The sequence below is a fragment of the Lontra canadensis genome, unplaced genomic scaffold (assembly GCF_010015895.1).
Source record: "Lontra canadensis isolate GAN:19392208 unplaced genomic scaffold, GSC_riverotter_1.0 scaffold8, whole genome shotgun sequence".
In the NCBI taxonomy this organism is placed as follows: domain Eukaryota; kingdom Metazoa; phylum Chordata; class Mammalia; order Carnivora; family Mustelidae; genus Lontra; species Lontra canadensis.
Window position 1 is genome coordinate 6,773,092 of NW_022631002.1, and position 13,986 is coordinate 6,787,077.

At 47.6% G+C, this 13,986-nt stretch overlaps 1 protein-coding gene across 1 annotated transcript in view; it reads left to right on the forward strand.

The window, feature by feature from the left end:
- Positions 1-672: 672 nt before the first annotated feature.
- PKD1L2 (polycystin 1 like 2) overlaps positions 673-13,986 on the forward strand; it is a 91,193-nt gene continuing 77,879 nt past the window's right edge. The window contains exons 1-5 of the mRNA XM_032854606.1: positions 673-973; positions 3,454-3,618; positions 5,959-6,138; positions 9,405-9,515; positions 11,960-12,107. Coding sequence (XP_032710497.1) covers positions 673-973; positions 3,454-3,618; positions 5,959-6,138; positions 9,405-9,515; positions 11,960-12,107 — 905 coding nt within the window. The remainder of the gene's footprint in view (positions 974-3,453; positions 3,619-5,958; positions 6,139-9,404; positions 9,516-11,959; positions 12,108-13,986) is intronic.

Consider the following 13,986-nt stretch of genomic DNA (forward strand, 5'->3'; position numbering starts at 1 on the left):
ATCACACCCACTGGAGGGTTTAGGAAGTGGGTGAGGATGGACAGGTTTGAAGTTCTAAGAACTTGTTTTCATGATGATGTCAGAACAGTTTTGTAGAAAATCTGTTTTCTCCAACAGGCATGACTAGTGATGTGATGAGTCAGAGAGGGAGACAGCCATTAGGATTTAAACCATGCTGGGCAGAATGTGATTATCATTTGGGCACAGCCACCACTCTAGACAATAGCACTGGAGATGAGTGCATCTTGTTTTTTTTTTTTTTCTTTCACCATCCCATCACTCTCCCTTTCCTGCCATTTTTCCTTTATCACATACTTCCCACATGCTGATGGCTTCTTGCAAAAAGAACAACGTAAAACCCATAGCAAGGAATTCTTATCAGAAGCTAACAGTTGATAGAATGACAAGCAGACAGGTGAGACAGCAGCTATAAGTTTCTCTCGAAGACTGTTTTGCAAACTAATTGGACTTGGAACAGGAATTGAACAAAGAGCTGGGCAAAGCAAAAATGCAGACACATTCATCCTGAGCCTTTTGTTTCTTAAACAAGAGGTAGTACTATTATTTGATGACAAGAGAGAAGGAAAGATGGATGGCAGATGGCTGTGAGGCAGCAGCATAAGAAGGACGTGAGTGCCAGCTCCATCCAGATGCTCCAGCGGTGGCTCAAGGATGAGTGCAGTGGGCTTGGTGCTCTTGGGGCTTGCTCTGAGGTTTAGGGCCACAATCTCTAAGCCAGAGGAGGGCAGCTTTTGCTCAAAAAGTCAAGTGGCCTTCAGAGACTCTTGCTATGAATTTGTGCCTCTCGGTCGCACCTTCTATGGTGCCCAGAGCTGGTGTGAGGAGCAAGGGGGCCATTTGGTCTTTATTCATGATGAAGACACCCAGCAGTTTCTGCAGAAGCACATCTCCCAGGACAGGGAATGGTGGATTGGACTCATAGGGAACTCGGCTCAGAATGGAACCACAGAAGGTAGGTCCTGTGAAAGCTGTATTTCATGGGAAGCTTGTGGCTGTGATTCTAACTATTGCTTCTTACACAGAACCTCATGGAACAAATTAATATGTCCTAATTCTCATGGTGAGGATACCCACCTCTTTGGCTGTTTTGTGGATCAAATGAAACAGCTCATGCACGTACCTAGTACAGAATCTGGCACTTTACTGACGCTCTGCAAACGTTCATTGTTTGAATGTTCCTGAAACTAAGACTAACTATGACTCCTCCATCTTGCTGGAATAGTCCCAGGCACTATCCTTAGTCTTTTTCATCCATTATCACCTTCAATCTCTAAGATAACCAGTGAGATAACATTGTTGCTTCTATTTTACAGATGAGAAAACATCTTAGGAAATAATTATGAAGCTATTTTCAAAGCAATTCCAGGGGGCCCCTGGGTGGCACAGTCAGTAGAGCATCTGACTCTTGGTTTTGGCTCAGGTTGTGATCTTGGGGTTGTGATCTCAGAGTCATGATCATTGAGCCCCACGTCAGTCTCTGCACTCAGCACAGAGTCTGCTTAAATTTCTCTCTCTTCCTCTGCTCCTCCTGCCACCCTCTCTCTCTCAAATAATTTTTTTTTTTTTTTTTTTTTTTTTTAGAAAAAGGCACTTCTACATGCCTTTCCCCATTTCTTAAGGGTTAAAGCAGGTTTAGAACTTGGCATCATTCCCTTCACATTAGACAGTTTCATTTTAATGGCTCTCTCAGAAACTCTTCCTTACCTTTTACTTTGTGAAGTCTCCCTCCTCCAACCACGACTGTACAGTCGAGTCCTTCCCTCTGCACCTGTAGGGCCTTGTCCACAACCTGTGAGGTTACTTCCGGCATGACTACAACTTTCTACGTGTCGCCTTCCTTCCTAGACAATGAGTTCTTCAAGGCAAGGAAACACATTCTGGCCATTTTGTTTTCCCAGTGCCTGTACATAGCAGAGCATGGACAAATGAACATTCATATTTAATCCTTGCACCTGCCCACGAGGTACACATTGCTGCTTTTATTTTATGGATGAGGAACTTAAAGTCCAGGGGGAGGAAATGGTTTGCTCAAGATGATGCTGCTGGTGAAGGGCAGTGAGGACTCTGCCTGTTTCCCAGCACATCACATCGCCCTGTCAAAGCTACTGCGTTTTAGAAATGTGTCACTCAGTCTGGGCTAAGCACTTCTATACCAGAGTGGATGGAAAGGCTTAATTAGGGAGCAGTTGGAGAAGCTTGTTTTAGGAAATGCATAGTCTCAGGATTTGAATTCTAAAATGCATCTTCAGGCAAGATCTATTGAATGGTTTCTTGATTTGTTAGACGTAACAGTTGTGGATTTCTGTATATTGAACGTCCATTCATGTGCAGTTAGAGTTGTGGCTGTTCAAAAATCACCAAGAGATACCACATAGCTGTTACAGAACATGAGATAGCTCTGTGTGGGCTGACATGAAACCACCCCTAATATTTAATGTTATTTAAGAAGACAGGGTGCCATGTACAATATGATGGCATTTGTGTAAATTGATTTCAGGCACTCATAGATGCTGATAGGTGGATATAAGTCAGTCTGGATCAATTCACAAGAAACACACCAGCAATGGGAGTACCTTGGAGGTTGGGAGAAGGGAAATGTTTTCATTTTATATCCTTTTTCACTCTAAATTTTTTTAAAAATCCATTTGTATGGATTTTTAAAAATGAATAAATACACGTTTGAGTCTTCAGAGTAAATATTTTGTTTGTTTGTTTTTAAAGATTTTATTTATTTGTCAGAGAGAGAGAGGCAGGGGGAAAGAGTGCACACAAGCAGGGGGAGTGGCAGGCAGAAGGGGAAGCAGGTTCCCCACTGAGCAAGAAGCCCAATGTAGGGCTCGATCCCAGGATCCTGGGATAGTGACCTAAGCCAAAGGCAGACACTTAACCGACTGAGCCACCTAGGCGTCCCCAAGTAAATATTTTATATTTAGTGTTTTCTAGATTTCTAGTGTCCTCGAAATGCCTTTGTACTCCACACACATGCACAGGGCATTTCTTCCAGAGCACACCAAGGTGTTCCAGGGCCTGAAAAGTCTCGAAGTAAGGAAAACTGCTTCCATTTTAACTCAGCACAGCCCAAATACATTTGACAAGGGCCCCTTGCCTCTCTACAGAACACCTTTGAACATACTTCTGTGCTCTTTCTTAGATTATGGTAAGACAGAGCTGGAAGCATCATATACTGAATCAAACTACTTTGTTTGCGCTCCCTGATATGGTGCCCCAGTTTGTAGGTTGAGTTCTTCTGCCTGGATGTTGGAAGGTAACAGCTAGCAAAGTCCCTTCATTGGCATGGGAAAGAGAGGTGTTCCACCTGTCAGCCTTGATTGAGCACCTCCTGCTTGCCAGAGCTGAGCTGAGGCCAGCCCTGTCCATAAAAAAGGGTCAGAGAAACATTTCTAAGTCTTGGTGGTTGTGTTCCCACGCCAGGGTCAGGGAGCTGGCTGGACACCTCAAATGTGAGCTACAGCCACTGGCGCGGAGGACAGGCCTCTCCTGCTCCAAACACCTGTGGTTACATCCAGAGAGATGCTTCCTTTGGGTGGGCGGCCTCAGACAACTGCACGCAGCCGTTTGCCTTCATCTGCGAGTTTGGTGAGCTGGTCTCTGTTGTGGGGTCTCCCTCCTTCTGTCTCTCTGTGTTCTCTGTGTGTCTCTGTCACCAACTCTGTCTCTGTCTCTTTGACTTTGTGTCTCTGTCTCTGTGTTTCCCTAAATTTCCACCCGTCTCTGTCCGTGTGGTGCTCTGTGCCTGTCTCCTATCATCTTTCCAGCTCACACCCCGCCTCTCATTGTCCAGTTACCTGCCTACCTGCTTAACTGATTTCATTCCCGTGCCTCTTTTCCTCTCAGATACCTGCATCTAGGGGCAAATGCCCAGCCCTATTTACTCTCTTTTTCCACTCCTCCAATGAAGGAGATGTGGTCCCAGGAGGCTATTCTCACTCACCCTTGATTCCTGCTGCCCTGGCCAGCCTGGGTCTGAGTCCCTACCATCCACCATCCTGGACTCCTGAATTCTCCCACACTCTGCTCTTGTGTCCTTTCTAGCTGCTGTCCATGGTTGAACCCCTTTGCACCCTGGGCCCCTTCCCTGGGGACTCAGTCTGAGAGCCGGCATGAGAGGCCTGTAGTCCCATCCTGTGTGCTGCCTGCCATGTGGGGCCCTGGTGTAAGGGCCTGGTCTTAGAGCTAAGCTGTCCCATGGCCTCCTGACTTTCAAGCCAGGCTTGACAGAAACTTTCAGGCTTCCTGGGCTCAGCGCCCTCTTCCAAGCCTCTCAGTGAAGAACCCTAGCTCCTGGGGCCCATTCTGGGTTTGGGTTCTTACAGAACCCCTGCCTCACTTCCCCTATGTCTGGGTTTAAATAGGTGTCATGTAGGCCCCTAGCCTGGCTAGTTCTGAAAACTTGTAGCTTCGGGGACATAAGGGTCATAAAACTTCCCTCTCTACTTATCACAGCCCTTCCAAAGCCTGGTCCCCTTCTACACCCAACCTGAAGCCCGTCTCAGAATCTGCCAGCCCCCAGGATCTGGGAGCCAAGCTCTGAGGTCACAACATGAACGGCTAACATGCATCCAGCGGGACCTCCAGGCACAGAGCCGTGTACTCTGTGTGTATTCACCAGAGGTACTCAGAAGTACCTCTGCTCTTCTGTTGCAGGCCCATCCTAAAGCTAAGAACAGTGAGGCTCCAAAAGGATAAGCTCCTTGCCCAAGGCCACACAGCTGGGAAGTGACAACCTGGGTCTGCCTATGGTCAGAGAGACTGGCAGATGCTGGGTCGCTGGCTTTGGGGATGGAGGAGGGGTCACAATCAACAAACGTGGCTACCTCTGGAAGCTGGAAAAGGCTAGCGAGCACACCCTCCCCTGGAGGCTCCGAAAGGAACCACCCCTTGATACTAGCCTCATAAGACCCACTTTGGACTTCCGACCTTCGTAACTAGAGGATGATCAATTTGTACTGGCTTCAGCCATTAGTTTGGTGGGAATCTGCACAGCAGCTGGAGGAAACAAACACAGATTTTGGTCTCATCCCCTACCCTGTGACGTTCCACCAGGCAGACAGGACTGAGTACGGATCCCGTTTCCTACTTTCTGGCTCTGCTGGTCCGAGCCAGATTGTTCTTTTCCAAAAAGTGTTTACTGAACATGGACCACATGCCAGGAGCTAGCCTGGAGTGCGGTCTCAACACAGTGACCCCCGTGACCCTGATGTTCTTAGTGAGGAGGCCAGTAGCCCGGTTTCTAGGACTGGTAATGAAGACTCATTCATTCAGCAAATGCTTGTTTAGCATCTATCATATGCCAGGCGTTGCTTTCAGAAAAGGCTCAAGGAAGGTACTCAAAATAGGAGAATAAAGGGCACCTGGGTGGCTCAGTCAGTTAAGCAGCTGTCTTCAGCCTGGGTCATGATCCCAGGGTCCTGGAATCAAAGCCCACATGGCGGGGGAGGGTCCCTACTCAGTAGGGAGCCTGCTTCTCCCTTTTGCCTGCTGTTCCCCCTGCTTGTGCTTTCTTTCTCCCCCTGCCCCACGTCAAATACATAAATAAAATCTTGAAAAAAATGGGAGAATATAGTTGCCAGTTGTATAGCCCTTACTCTGCAAGTATAAACTCATTTAATCCTCCTACAGGCCCTATGTGCTGTGGTGCCGACACTCCCCCCATGCTGAGGGGGCACAGAGAAGCGAAATAATTTGCAGAGGGTCACACAGCCAGTGCATGGCTGGCGGCATCTGCGCCTGGGCAGTCTGGCTCCAGAGCCGTGTTCATGCCCACCACGTTCTATCTCTCACTCCTGTGGACCCAGCTCCTGCTGTGTCCCTTCATCTCAACCCTGACCCCTGACACCCTTCCACTTCCTATCAACCAGGCACTTGCCCAGGCATGACCATGATCCCTCCTAAGGTGTCCCCTTTCCTTTGTCGCAGGTGCTGGCCAGAGTCTAGCCTGTGATGGCCTCCATGCCACCATGCACTGCGGCTCAGGGGAGGTCATCCGGATCCAGGACGCCTTCTACGGGCGCCACACCCCGCATTACTGCACCCAGGGTGCTGCAGGCCCCTCCGAGGAGGAATGCAGCTGGGCCAGCGTCAAGGACGAAGTGGCAGGTAGGACCCAAGGACAGCTCTGGCTGTGGGGGAAGGGCAGTTCCTGGTGTCCCATCCTCAGCAAAGGCTTGAACAAGCTTCATATCTGGGCCTCCAACATTAGGAAAATGGGCCACTCTCTGCCCGCAGCACCATACAGGGAAGCGAGGAGGCCGCAGCTCACCTCCTCACGGGACGGCAAACCCACCTGGATGGGCGAAGGGGGCATTTTGCTCCCCACTCCACTTGCATGCAAGAAACATTGCTTTTACAAATTTTTAAAAATTTCCACGTACTCCAAACATATATCATATGTATTATATACAAATATTTCAGTGAACTCGCACAGATTCTCTACCCATCGTTGTTAAATCTTAACATGATGCCATATTTGCTTAACGTCCCCTCACAACAATAGTGAGTACGGCTTTAAATTTGCTCTTATCCACGTTGATACATGTACCAGTTTATTCGTTTAGTCTGTTGTATAACTACACCATAATGTGTCTCTTTCTCTGTTGAGAGCTGAATGGGTTGTGTCTTAATCCTTGCTATTATGAATAATGCTGAAACACACATTCCTGGGGGTATCTCTTTTTCATATGGGAAGGGCTCTGCATGGCCTTGTTTTTCTAAGTTAGATTAAAACTTCCTCTGAGCTACACTTGCCTGGTGATAAGGGCTCAGTTTCAGAGATGATGGGGGTTCCCTGCACCCTCCTGGGGGGTGGTGCAAAGTTCTCAGAAACTCTACTGTCCAGACACAGGGGCCCACCTACTCTCTGCTGTGGTTAGTAGTGTCAGACCTGCAAGGTGCTAGGAAAGCAGGGGGTCTGTTGCTTCTGGGCCAAGTAAGGACACAGCAGTCTACGCCCAAGCTGAAAGCTCTGGGGCCTCAGGCTGGATCCCAACACACGGGGTTCTCAGTAGTTCGCCGAAGGGCTCTGCCTCTACCCAAAGGCCCTGTGAAGCTTCAGGGTAGAATGCCCTGTACTCCCAGAACCTGGCAAGTAGCCTCGTCCTCGGTTTGGGGAAGCCTGCCGCGTCTCCCTCTCCACGTCTGGTCCACATCATCCCTGGACCCCTAGAGCACGCAGCAGGGGAAGGAAATGCTGAAATCTGCCACCTGGCTCCCACCCACTCTCCTCGTTGCTCTCACATTCTTAAGTCTGTGGCCCCTCTTGAGAGGGAAAGGCCTGGGCGGAGCCGGCTGAAGGGTGTTCCTCCCTCATGGAGGCCTTGAGGGGACTCAGTGAGCTATTTAAGCAAAGGCCCGGAGGCAAGTTCCCAAACCTTGCAGCCATACCCCAAAGAGCACCTTGAAAGGAGCCCTGCATCTTTCTGGGAAGGGTCAGAGGAACAGAGCTGGGCAGGATCCCAAGGGAATCTGTTCGTTATCTAAGAGCTATGCTCACCCATTCATTGTCAGTTGACCAATAAACATTCGTTGAGCCCAGCATTGCGCCAGGCTCTTTCCTGCGCTCTGTGGATAGAGGGAAGAATCAAACGGTCTGTTTTTCAAAGAGCTCGCAATCTAATGGGGAGACAGATATGGATACAAGCAATTACCTAACACTGTGCTCAATGCCACAAAGAAGGGAGCAAAGGTGCTATGTATTTACTCATGCAAAAATTATTTTGCATCTGCTATGTGCTGGGTACCGTTCTGTGCACTGGAGTGGAGATACAGCAGTGAACAAAAACAAAACAAAACACTCCTTCTCTCTTGGAGACTGTAGTCTAGGGCTGTGGATGCACATAGTAAGGGTACAGAACTCTGACTAAGGAGTGTATCGAGCTAGGTCCCATTAGGAAAACAGAAACCATGCCAGGCCTTTCAGCAGAGGAAATTCAATGCAGGGAACATATTACCCAGCACAGAAGTGCTGATAAATCAAACAGCGGGTAATGATACCACCCCAAGATTAGCAGCGATGGATAGCCATTGCCACTCCTACAGGCCGGAGGGACGGCTGGAGGGGATGGACTTACCAAAACTGGAAGTCAGAGCCCTCCAGCCACTGCTAGAATCATGGTGGAGGCTGAGGACCATGAGGTGGAAGCGAAGACCACGTGGGAGGACCTGTCCAGAGACAGCTGCAGTCAGAGAGAGGATGAAAAGACAGGATGAAAAGCATTCTTCAAGAAAAAAAGAAAGAAAGAAAGAAAGAGAGAGAGAGAGAAAGGAGAGGAAAGGAAAGGAAAGGAAAGGAAAGGAAAGGAAAGGAAAGGAAAGGAAAGGAAAGGAGAGGAAAGGAAAGGAAAGGAAAAACACTCTGCCCTCTTATGTATTCCCGTCTGGGATAGGCAGAGGTATGGCCCCCGAGATTTGCTACCCTAATCCCTGGAACTCTAGGTATGATGAGATATCATGGCAAAGGGACTTTGCAGATGCATTTATGTTTCTGAATCTGGATTATCCACGTGGGCACAATTTAACCACATGATCCCTTAAAAGCAAAGAAGTTTCTCTGGCTAGAAGCCAGAGATGGGGCTGATGGAGAAATCAGAGTTCAAGTGTGAGACAGATCCTATAGTACATTGCTGGCTGGGAGATAACAGAGGGCCACGCACAAGGACTAGAGAATGGCCTCTAGGAGCTAAGGGGGTTCCCAGCTGACACCCAGCACAGAAGTGGGAGCTCAGTCCTACAACCAGGTAGCACCTGCCTGTCCTCCTAGGCTTCTCTGTAGGCGTGTAACTCCTCTGCCTGGGCAGGAGGGAGAGGTGTTGGGATGACCTGAAGTTTCTGGCCTGGGCTCCCCATGCTTCTCCTTTCTGTGGGCACCTAGACAGGATTCCTGATCTTTGCCCTCTTTGCCAGTTCTCAAAACTGGCACGTTGGGCCACGTTAGGCCATCTGACTGGATGCTACTGGACCCGTGGTTCTGAAAGTGGGGTGCCTGGGCCAGCAGCATCAGCATCACCTGAGAGCTTATTAGAAAAGTAAATTCTTGCACAGCCTCCCCCCGACCATGTCCACTGACTCAGAAGCACTGGGGGTAGGGTCTGGAAATCTGTGCCTTCCAGAGCCCTCCAGGAGATGCTGGTGTATCGTAAGATGCTGTGCTAGACCCTGAGCTGCTTGAGGGCGAGAATCCTACCTCTCTCCCCACCTAGTGCCTGCGCCACTGTCTGGTCTTCCGCGGATACTTGCAGATATTCCTTGAGCGGATGGTGGGTGAATGAATGAATGAAAGAAGGAGAGGTCATTCGTCTCTGTCTGAACCTGTCCCTTTTCGTCTTTCACGCTGTTCCTGCTCCTGCTGGGATTCGGGCACTTCCCAGGCCAGTGCCAGGGGCTGCAAGTATGCCAGGTGGCAGCAGATGGGACCTACTTTGGAGACCTGTGCCCCACCCAGGGAAGCTACCTGTGGGTGCGGTACCAGTGCCAGGAAGGTGAGTCCTCAGCAAGAAACAAGGAATTTTTTCTACACCAGGTCCAGCCCCACTTGGGGCAGAGGGAGGAGCCTCCCATGGGAGCCGATGTGTGTGCTAAGAGACTTCCTGACTCACACCTGATTCCCTGAAGCCTGAACCCCCTGAAGTGGCCTAGTGTCATGGGGTAAAGAGTTTGAGGCTACTGTTGCAGAAATGAGCTGTCAAGCCAGAAATAAAAAATGTATAATTTTTAACTCCCAGGACCCTTCCAATGAAATATCATGGGCGACCCAATAAACACGTCAGACAAAACCAGTATTGCATGACTGAAAGAAGTTAAAAGATGTCTCGCTACCACACCCCATGCCCACTCAACCACCACCCTGCCCATAGGCTGCATTTTAGAACACAAAGGGTCTTTTAAAAACTACAAATTTCGAAAGCCATAAAAATAGCCCATATTACTACACTTTATAAAAGTTTTATAAATCAAGAAGGAAGAATTCCTCCCTTCAATTCCACAGTCCTACTCTCCTTAAGGAAACCACTGTTAAATGTATAGTTTAGAGTAAGTTCTTCTCTGCTTTTTAAACTGTTTTCATAGATGTGACTGTGTATGAATATTTATACATAAAATGTAATCATGCTAAATATATTAGTTTATAGCTCAACATTGTTTTTTTTAACTTAATAATATATCCTGGATGTCTTTCCCAGTCACAACCTTATTATTTTAATGGCTGTGCAGTATCCCATCATAAGACTGTGTCAGAATTTATTGGACCGGTCCCCTGCTGATGGACATTTAGGTTGCTTCTGATTTTTGCTGTTAAGTGTCACTCTGTAGCGCTCATTCTTGTGCATATATCTTGACATGTGCCTGATCATTTTTAGAGGCGAGATCCCTAGTAGAGGAAATGCTGGGTCCTAGGGTATATGCTTTTTAAATGTTAATAGAGATTGCAAATTACACTCCAAAATGGCTGCACTGATTTACATTCCCACTAACAGCGTACATGAGTGCCACTTTCCCCTACGCCATTGTCCAGGGAATTAGTCACAACAGCACCAACAGAAAGGAGAGAGCGGGAGTGAAGGTACAGGGAGCTCTGAAGGGAAGAAGTGACTCAGGGAATGCTGGGGTCCCCAAGGGCCATCCAAGAGAGCAGGGTCCGTGGGTGTAGGAGGGAGGACCGCAAAGAGAGGAGGAGAGGACAGGTTTCATCAGCAGCATCAGTTTGCTAGGCACGTTTGGGTGGAGTAAGAGCAGGATGTCTTCTTTCTGTTTTCTGGGAAGAAGAGGCCATGGGGTTTGGCAGTGGTTTCCATTTAGTGGTTTTGCTAATGGACAAAGGGTGCCCTTTGGAGGTCCGCCAGTTGCAGTGTGACTGTCATTGGACCAATGTGTTGCTTCGGCCAGTGGGTATATTAGGTCTAGAGACCCCGGACCAGATTTCCTGCCCCAACTTTGATTTCAAATATCCTGCCCCCTTGTGAACCAGTGAGTTCTGATCACAGTGTTTCTGATTTGTAAAAGAAGAGACTTTATCCAGCATTCCCTCATCCCGTGCCCCCCACCGCAGTGCCCAGGAGGCCTAACAACAGTCCAAGTTTCCTCAGATAGCTGTGAATCAGGACAGCGACAACTTTCTGAGCAGCTCAGGAAAGTTCTTTTCGTTTACATTCAGCTCCTTCTATCTCTTCCTTCCTCATTAGTGCTTGGAAACTGAAAGATTATGCTGCACAAATTAGCCCAGAGCTGTATGAAACCCTGGCAAACTCTACCCTACTCCCCATCCTCCATGCTAACTTTGAAAGCTCGGTTTTATAAAATTTAATGTGCACTAAATGGCTTACAATGATTCATCAGCCACCTTAGCCCAGTCAATTTTCGTAAAGGTGCTTGGCCTTTTGTCTTTTTAAACATGATAAAATACATTTAGACAATCAATAGAATCCTGGTTAAATAAATTAGGGTACATTGTGCAGCCATTACAAAGAACAAGGTAGCTCTAACTGAATTCATTCAAAACAATCTCCAATATATACTAAGTGAAAAAAAAATGGAGGGTGTCAAATAGTGAATATACATCATGCACCATTTGTATAAATAGGAAAGCATGGATGTGCTCAGGAATGTGTAGATATCCCTGGAAGGTGACCCTGGATACTGGTAACAGTGATTGCTTCTGTGTGTGGGGGGATGTGCTGAAGAATGGAATGGAGGGTTTCTTTTCATTCTGAACCCTTTATACATTTCAAATTTTGTAACTTAGTCATCTATTACCTATGAACTAAACACAAAATTCAAAAGAACTTTAAAAAGTCAAAATAAAATTAAGAAACCTTTGAAAGCCCCACCTAATGATGAAGGACAAGTGGATAGAAGAGAGTAGGTTTTAAACAGAAGCATGCAATTTTGATTTCTGATGGCACACAGCATTTCCCTTTTTGATCTGCAGGCCTCCAGCTGATGGTGTCCAATGAGAGTTTCATCTTTGACAATGTCACCATCTCCCTGACATGGCTCCTCTCTCCCTTCATTGGAAATCTGTCATGTATAATCAGTACAGGAGATGGCCACACTTTCGATCCCTACTACCCCCTCAGGTAAGAGGAATCTGAGACTTAAGTAGGGCTGTATCAGTCAGTTTCTGCTGCATAACAAAACATCCCAAACTTAGTAGCTTAAAGTATTATTTCTCTGGCTTCTTTGGATCAGCTAAGTGGCTTTGCTTATCGGCCAGTTCACCCTGGGGGTGGGTGGCCTCAGAAGTCCTCACTTGCATGTCTGGTGGTTAGCTTAATGTTGGTTACGGGTGTGTGTTTCTCATCACACAACAGGCTAGCTTAGCCTCACTGGCATGGTGTCTGAGGGTTTCTAGCAGCAAGTAAGAACAAGGCTTCATGTGCAAGCATCTTTCAAATCTCTACTTGTGTCACATTTTCTAATGTCTCATTGGCCAGAGCAAGTTCCATGGCCAAGCCCAGGTTCAACAGGTGGAGAAACAGACTCCACCTGCTGATGGAAGGAATGGCACAGTCACAGCACCAAGAGGCATACATTCAAGAAGGGGAGGAAGTGGCACTCACAGGTTTTCTCATGATGGAGGCCACATGCGCAGTCATGAAGATCTGGGTCCTTTTGGCTTGGTTCTGGGTAGAATCTCTCCCGAGTGACCGTCCAAAGAGTCGGTAATGAGGTGAAGAAGAAGCTCACCTGGGTGTGGGAATGTTTTCTGTTGGCAAGAATGATAAAAAATGATAGTAGCAACATTAAAAACAGTCCAGCCAAGCAACTTCCACGTATAATCTCACATATAATCTCATTTCACCCTCACTGCAACCCTCTCCGATAGAAGAACCACCTGCCACATGCGCTATTGAGTAGTTGAAATGTGGCAGGTCTTTTACGCTGTAACTGTGAAATACATGCAGGATTTTGGAGATTTAGTTCCCTCCATCTAACCTCCCATAAAAAATGTAAAATATCTCACTAATTTTTACATTGGTTGCATGTTGGAATGAAAGTATTTTAGATATATTGGGTTAAAGAAAATAAATTATTAAACTTAATTTTACCGATTCTTACTTTTTCAATGTGGCTATCAGAACATACACACATACACAGTAACACGGCTCACACTGTGTTTCTATTGGATAGCGCTGAGCTAGGTAATCATTATCTTGTTTTTACGGACAAAGCCACTAAGGCTCAGAGGGGTAAAGCAGCACTGCCCAAGCCATGCAGCTAGTGAGTGGCAGCATGGTGGTGCAAGACAGGACTATCTGGCATCAAAGCTGAGGCCCTGAAGCCCCCAGTGGATTACACAGCATGGGGGCACCAGGGCCTGAAGGGACTGTGCTCTGAATCCTCTAGGGGAGCAGAGTCTCCCCAGCCTGATAAGAGGCTGAACCCAGTTCATAACATTTCAAAGTCTTACCTGGGGTTGGGGTAAGCTCTTTTCTGCTCTGCTGGGTGCCCAAGAATGTTCCAGAATTTTCAGATGCTCATTGGGTTTGGCGGCTCCTTCCAGGGGTCCTCAGTTCAACATGAATCCCCAGGGAAATCCTGAAGGCCCTAACTCCACAACATCTGCAGCTCTACCTTGTGGGAGCTAGAGGTTCTGAATCCAGCCCTGTGCACGCTCTGCTTGCAGGAAGCCCTGGGTGGGGTGGGTCCAAGAGGGGCCAGCTCTATCCGTGGCCCAAATCTGTCCCACTGACTGCCAGTTTCAAACTCAACAGTCCTCTGTGGTCTCAGGCAAACTTCTGTGCCATCAAAATAAAATGCCTTCTCCGGAAGGTGAGGTTCTAATGCCAGCAGGACAATCCCTGGTCTTGGGTTTCCATTTCCTTCCCTGTTGCTTTTATATTGATGACTGCCTTGATTGTTTCCTGGAGTAAAATGAGAAATTACATGTGAAGATGCTCTGGGGAAGAAAATGTTTAAGTGACATAAACGCCCATGGCCTTGTTCTGCAGGTTT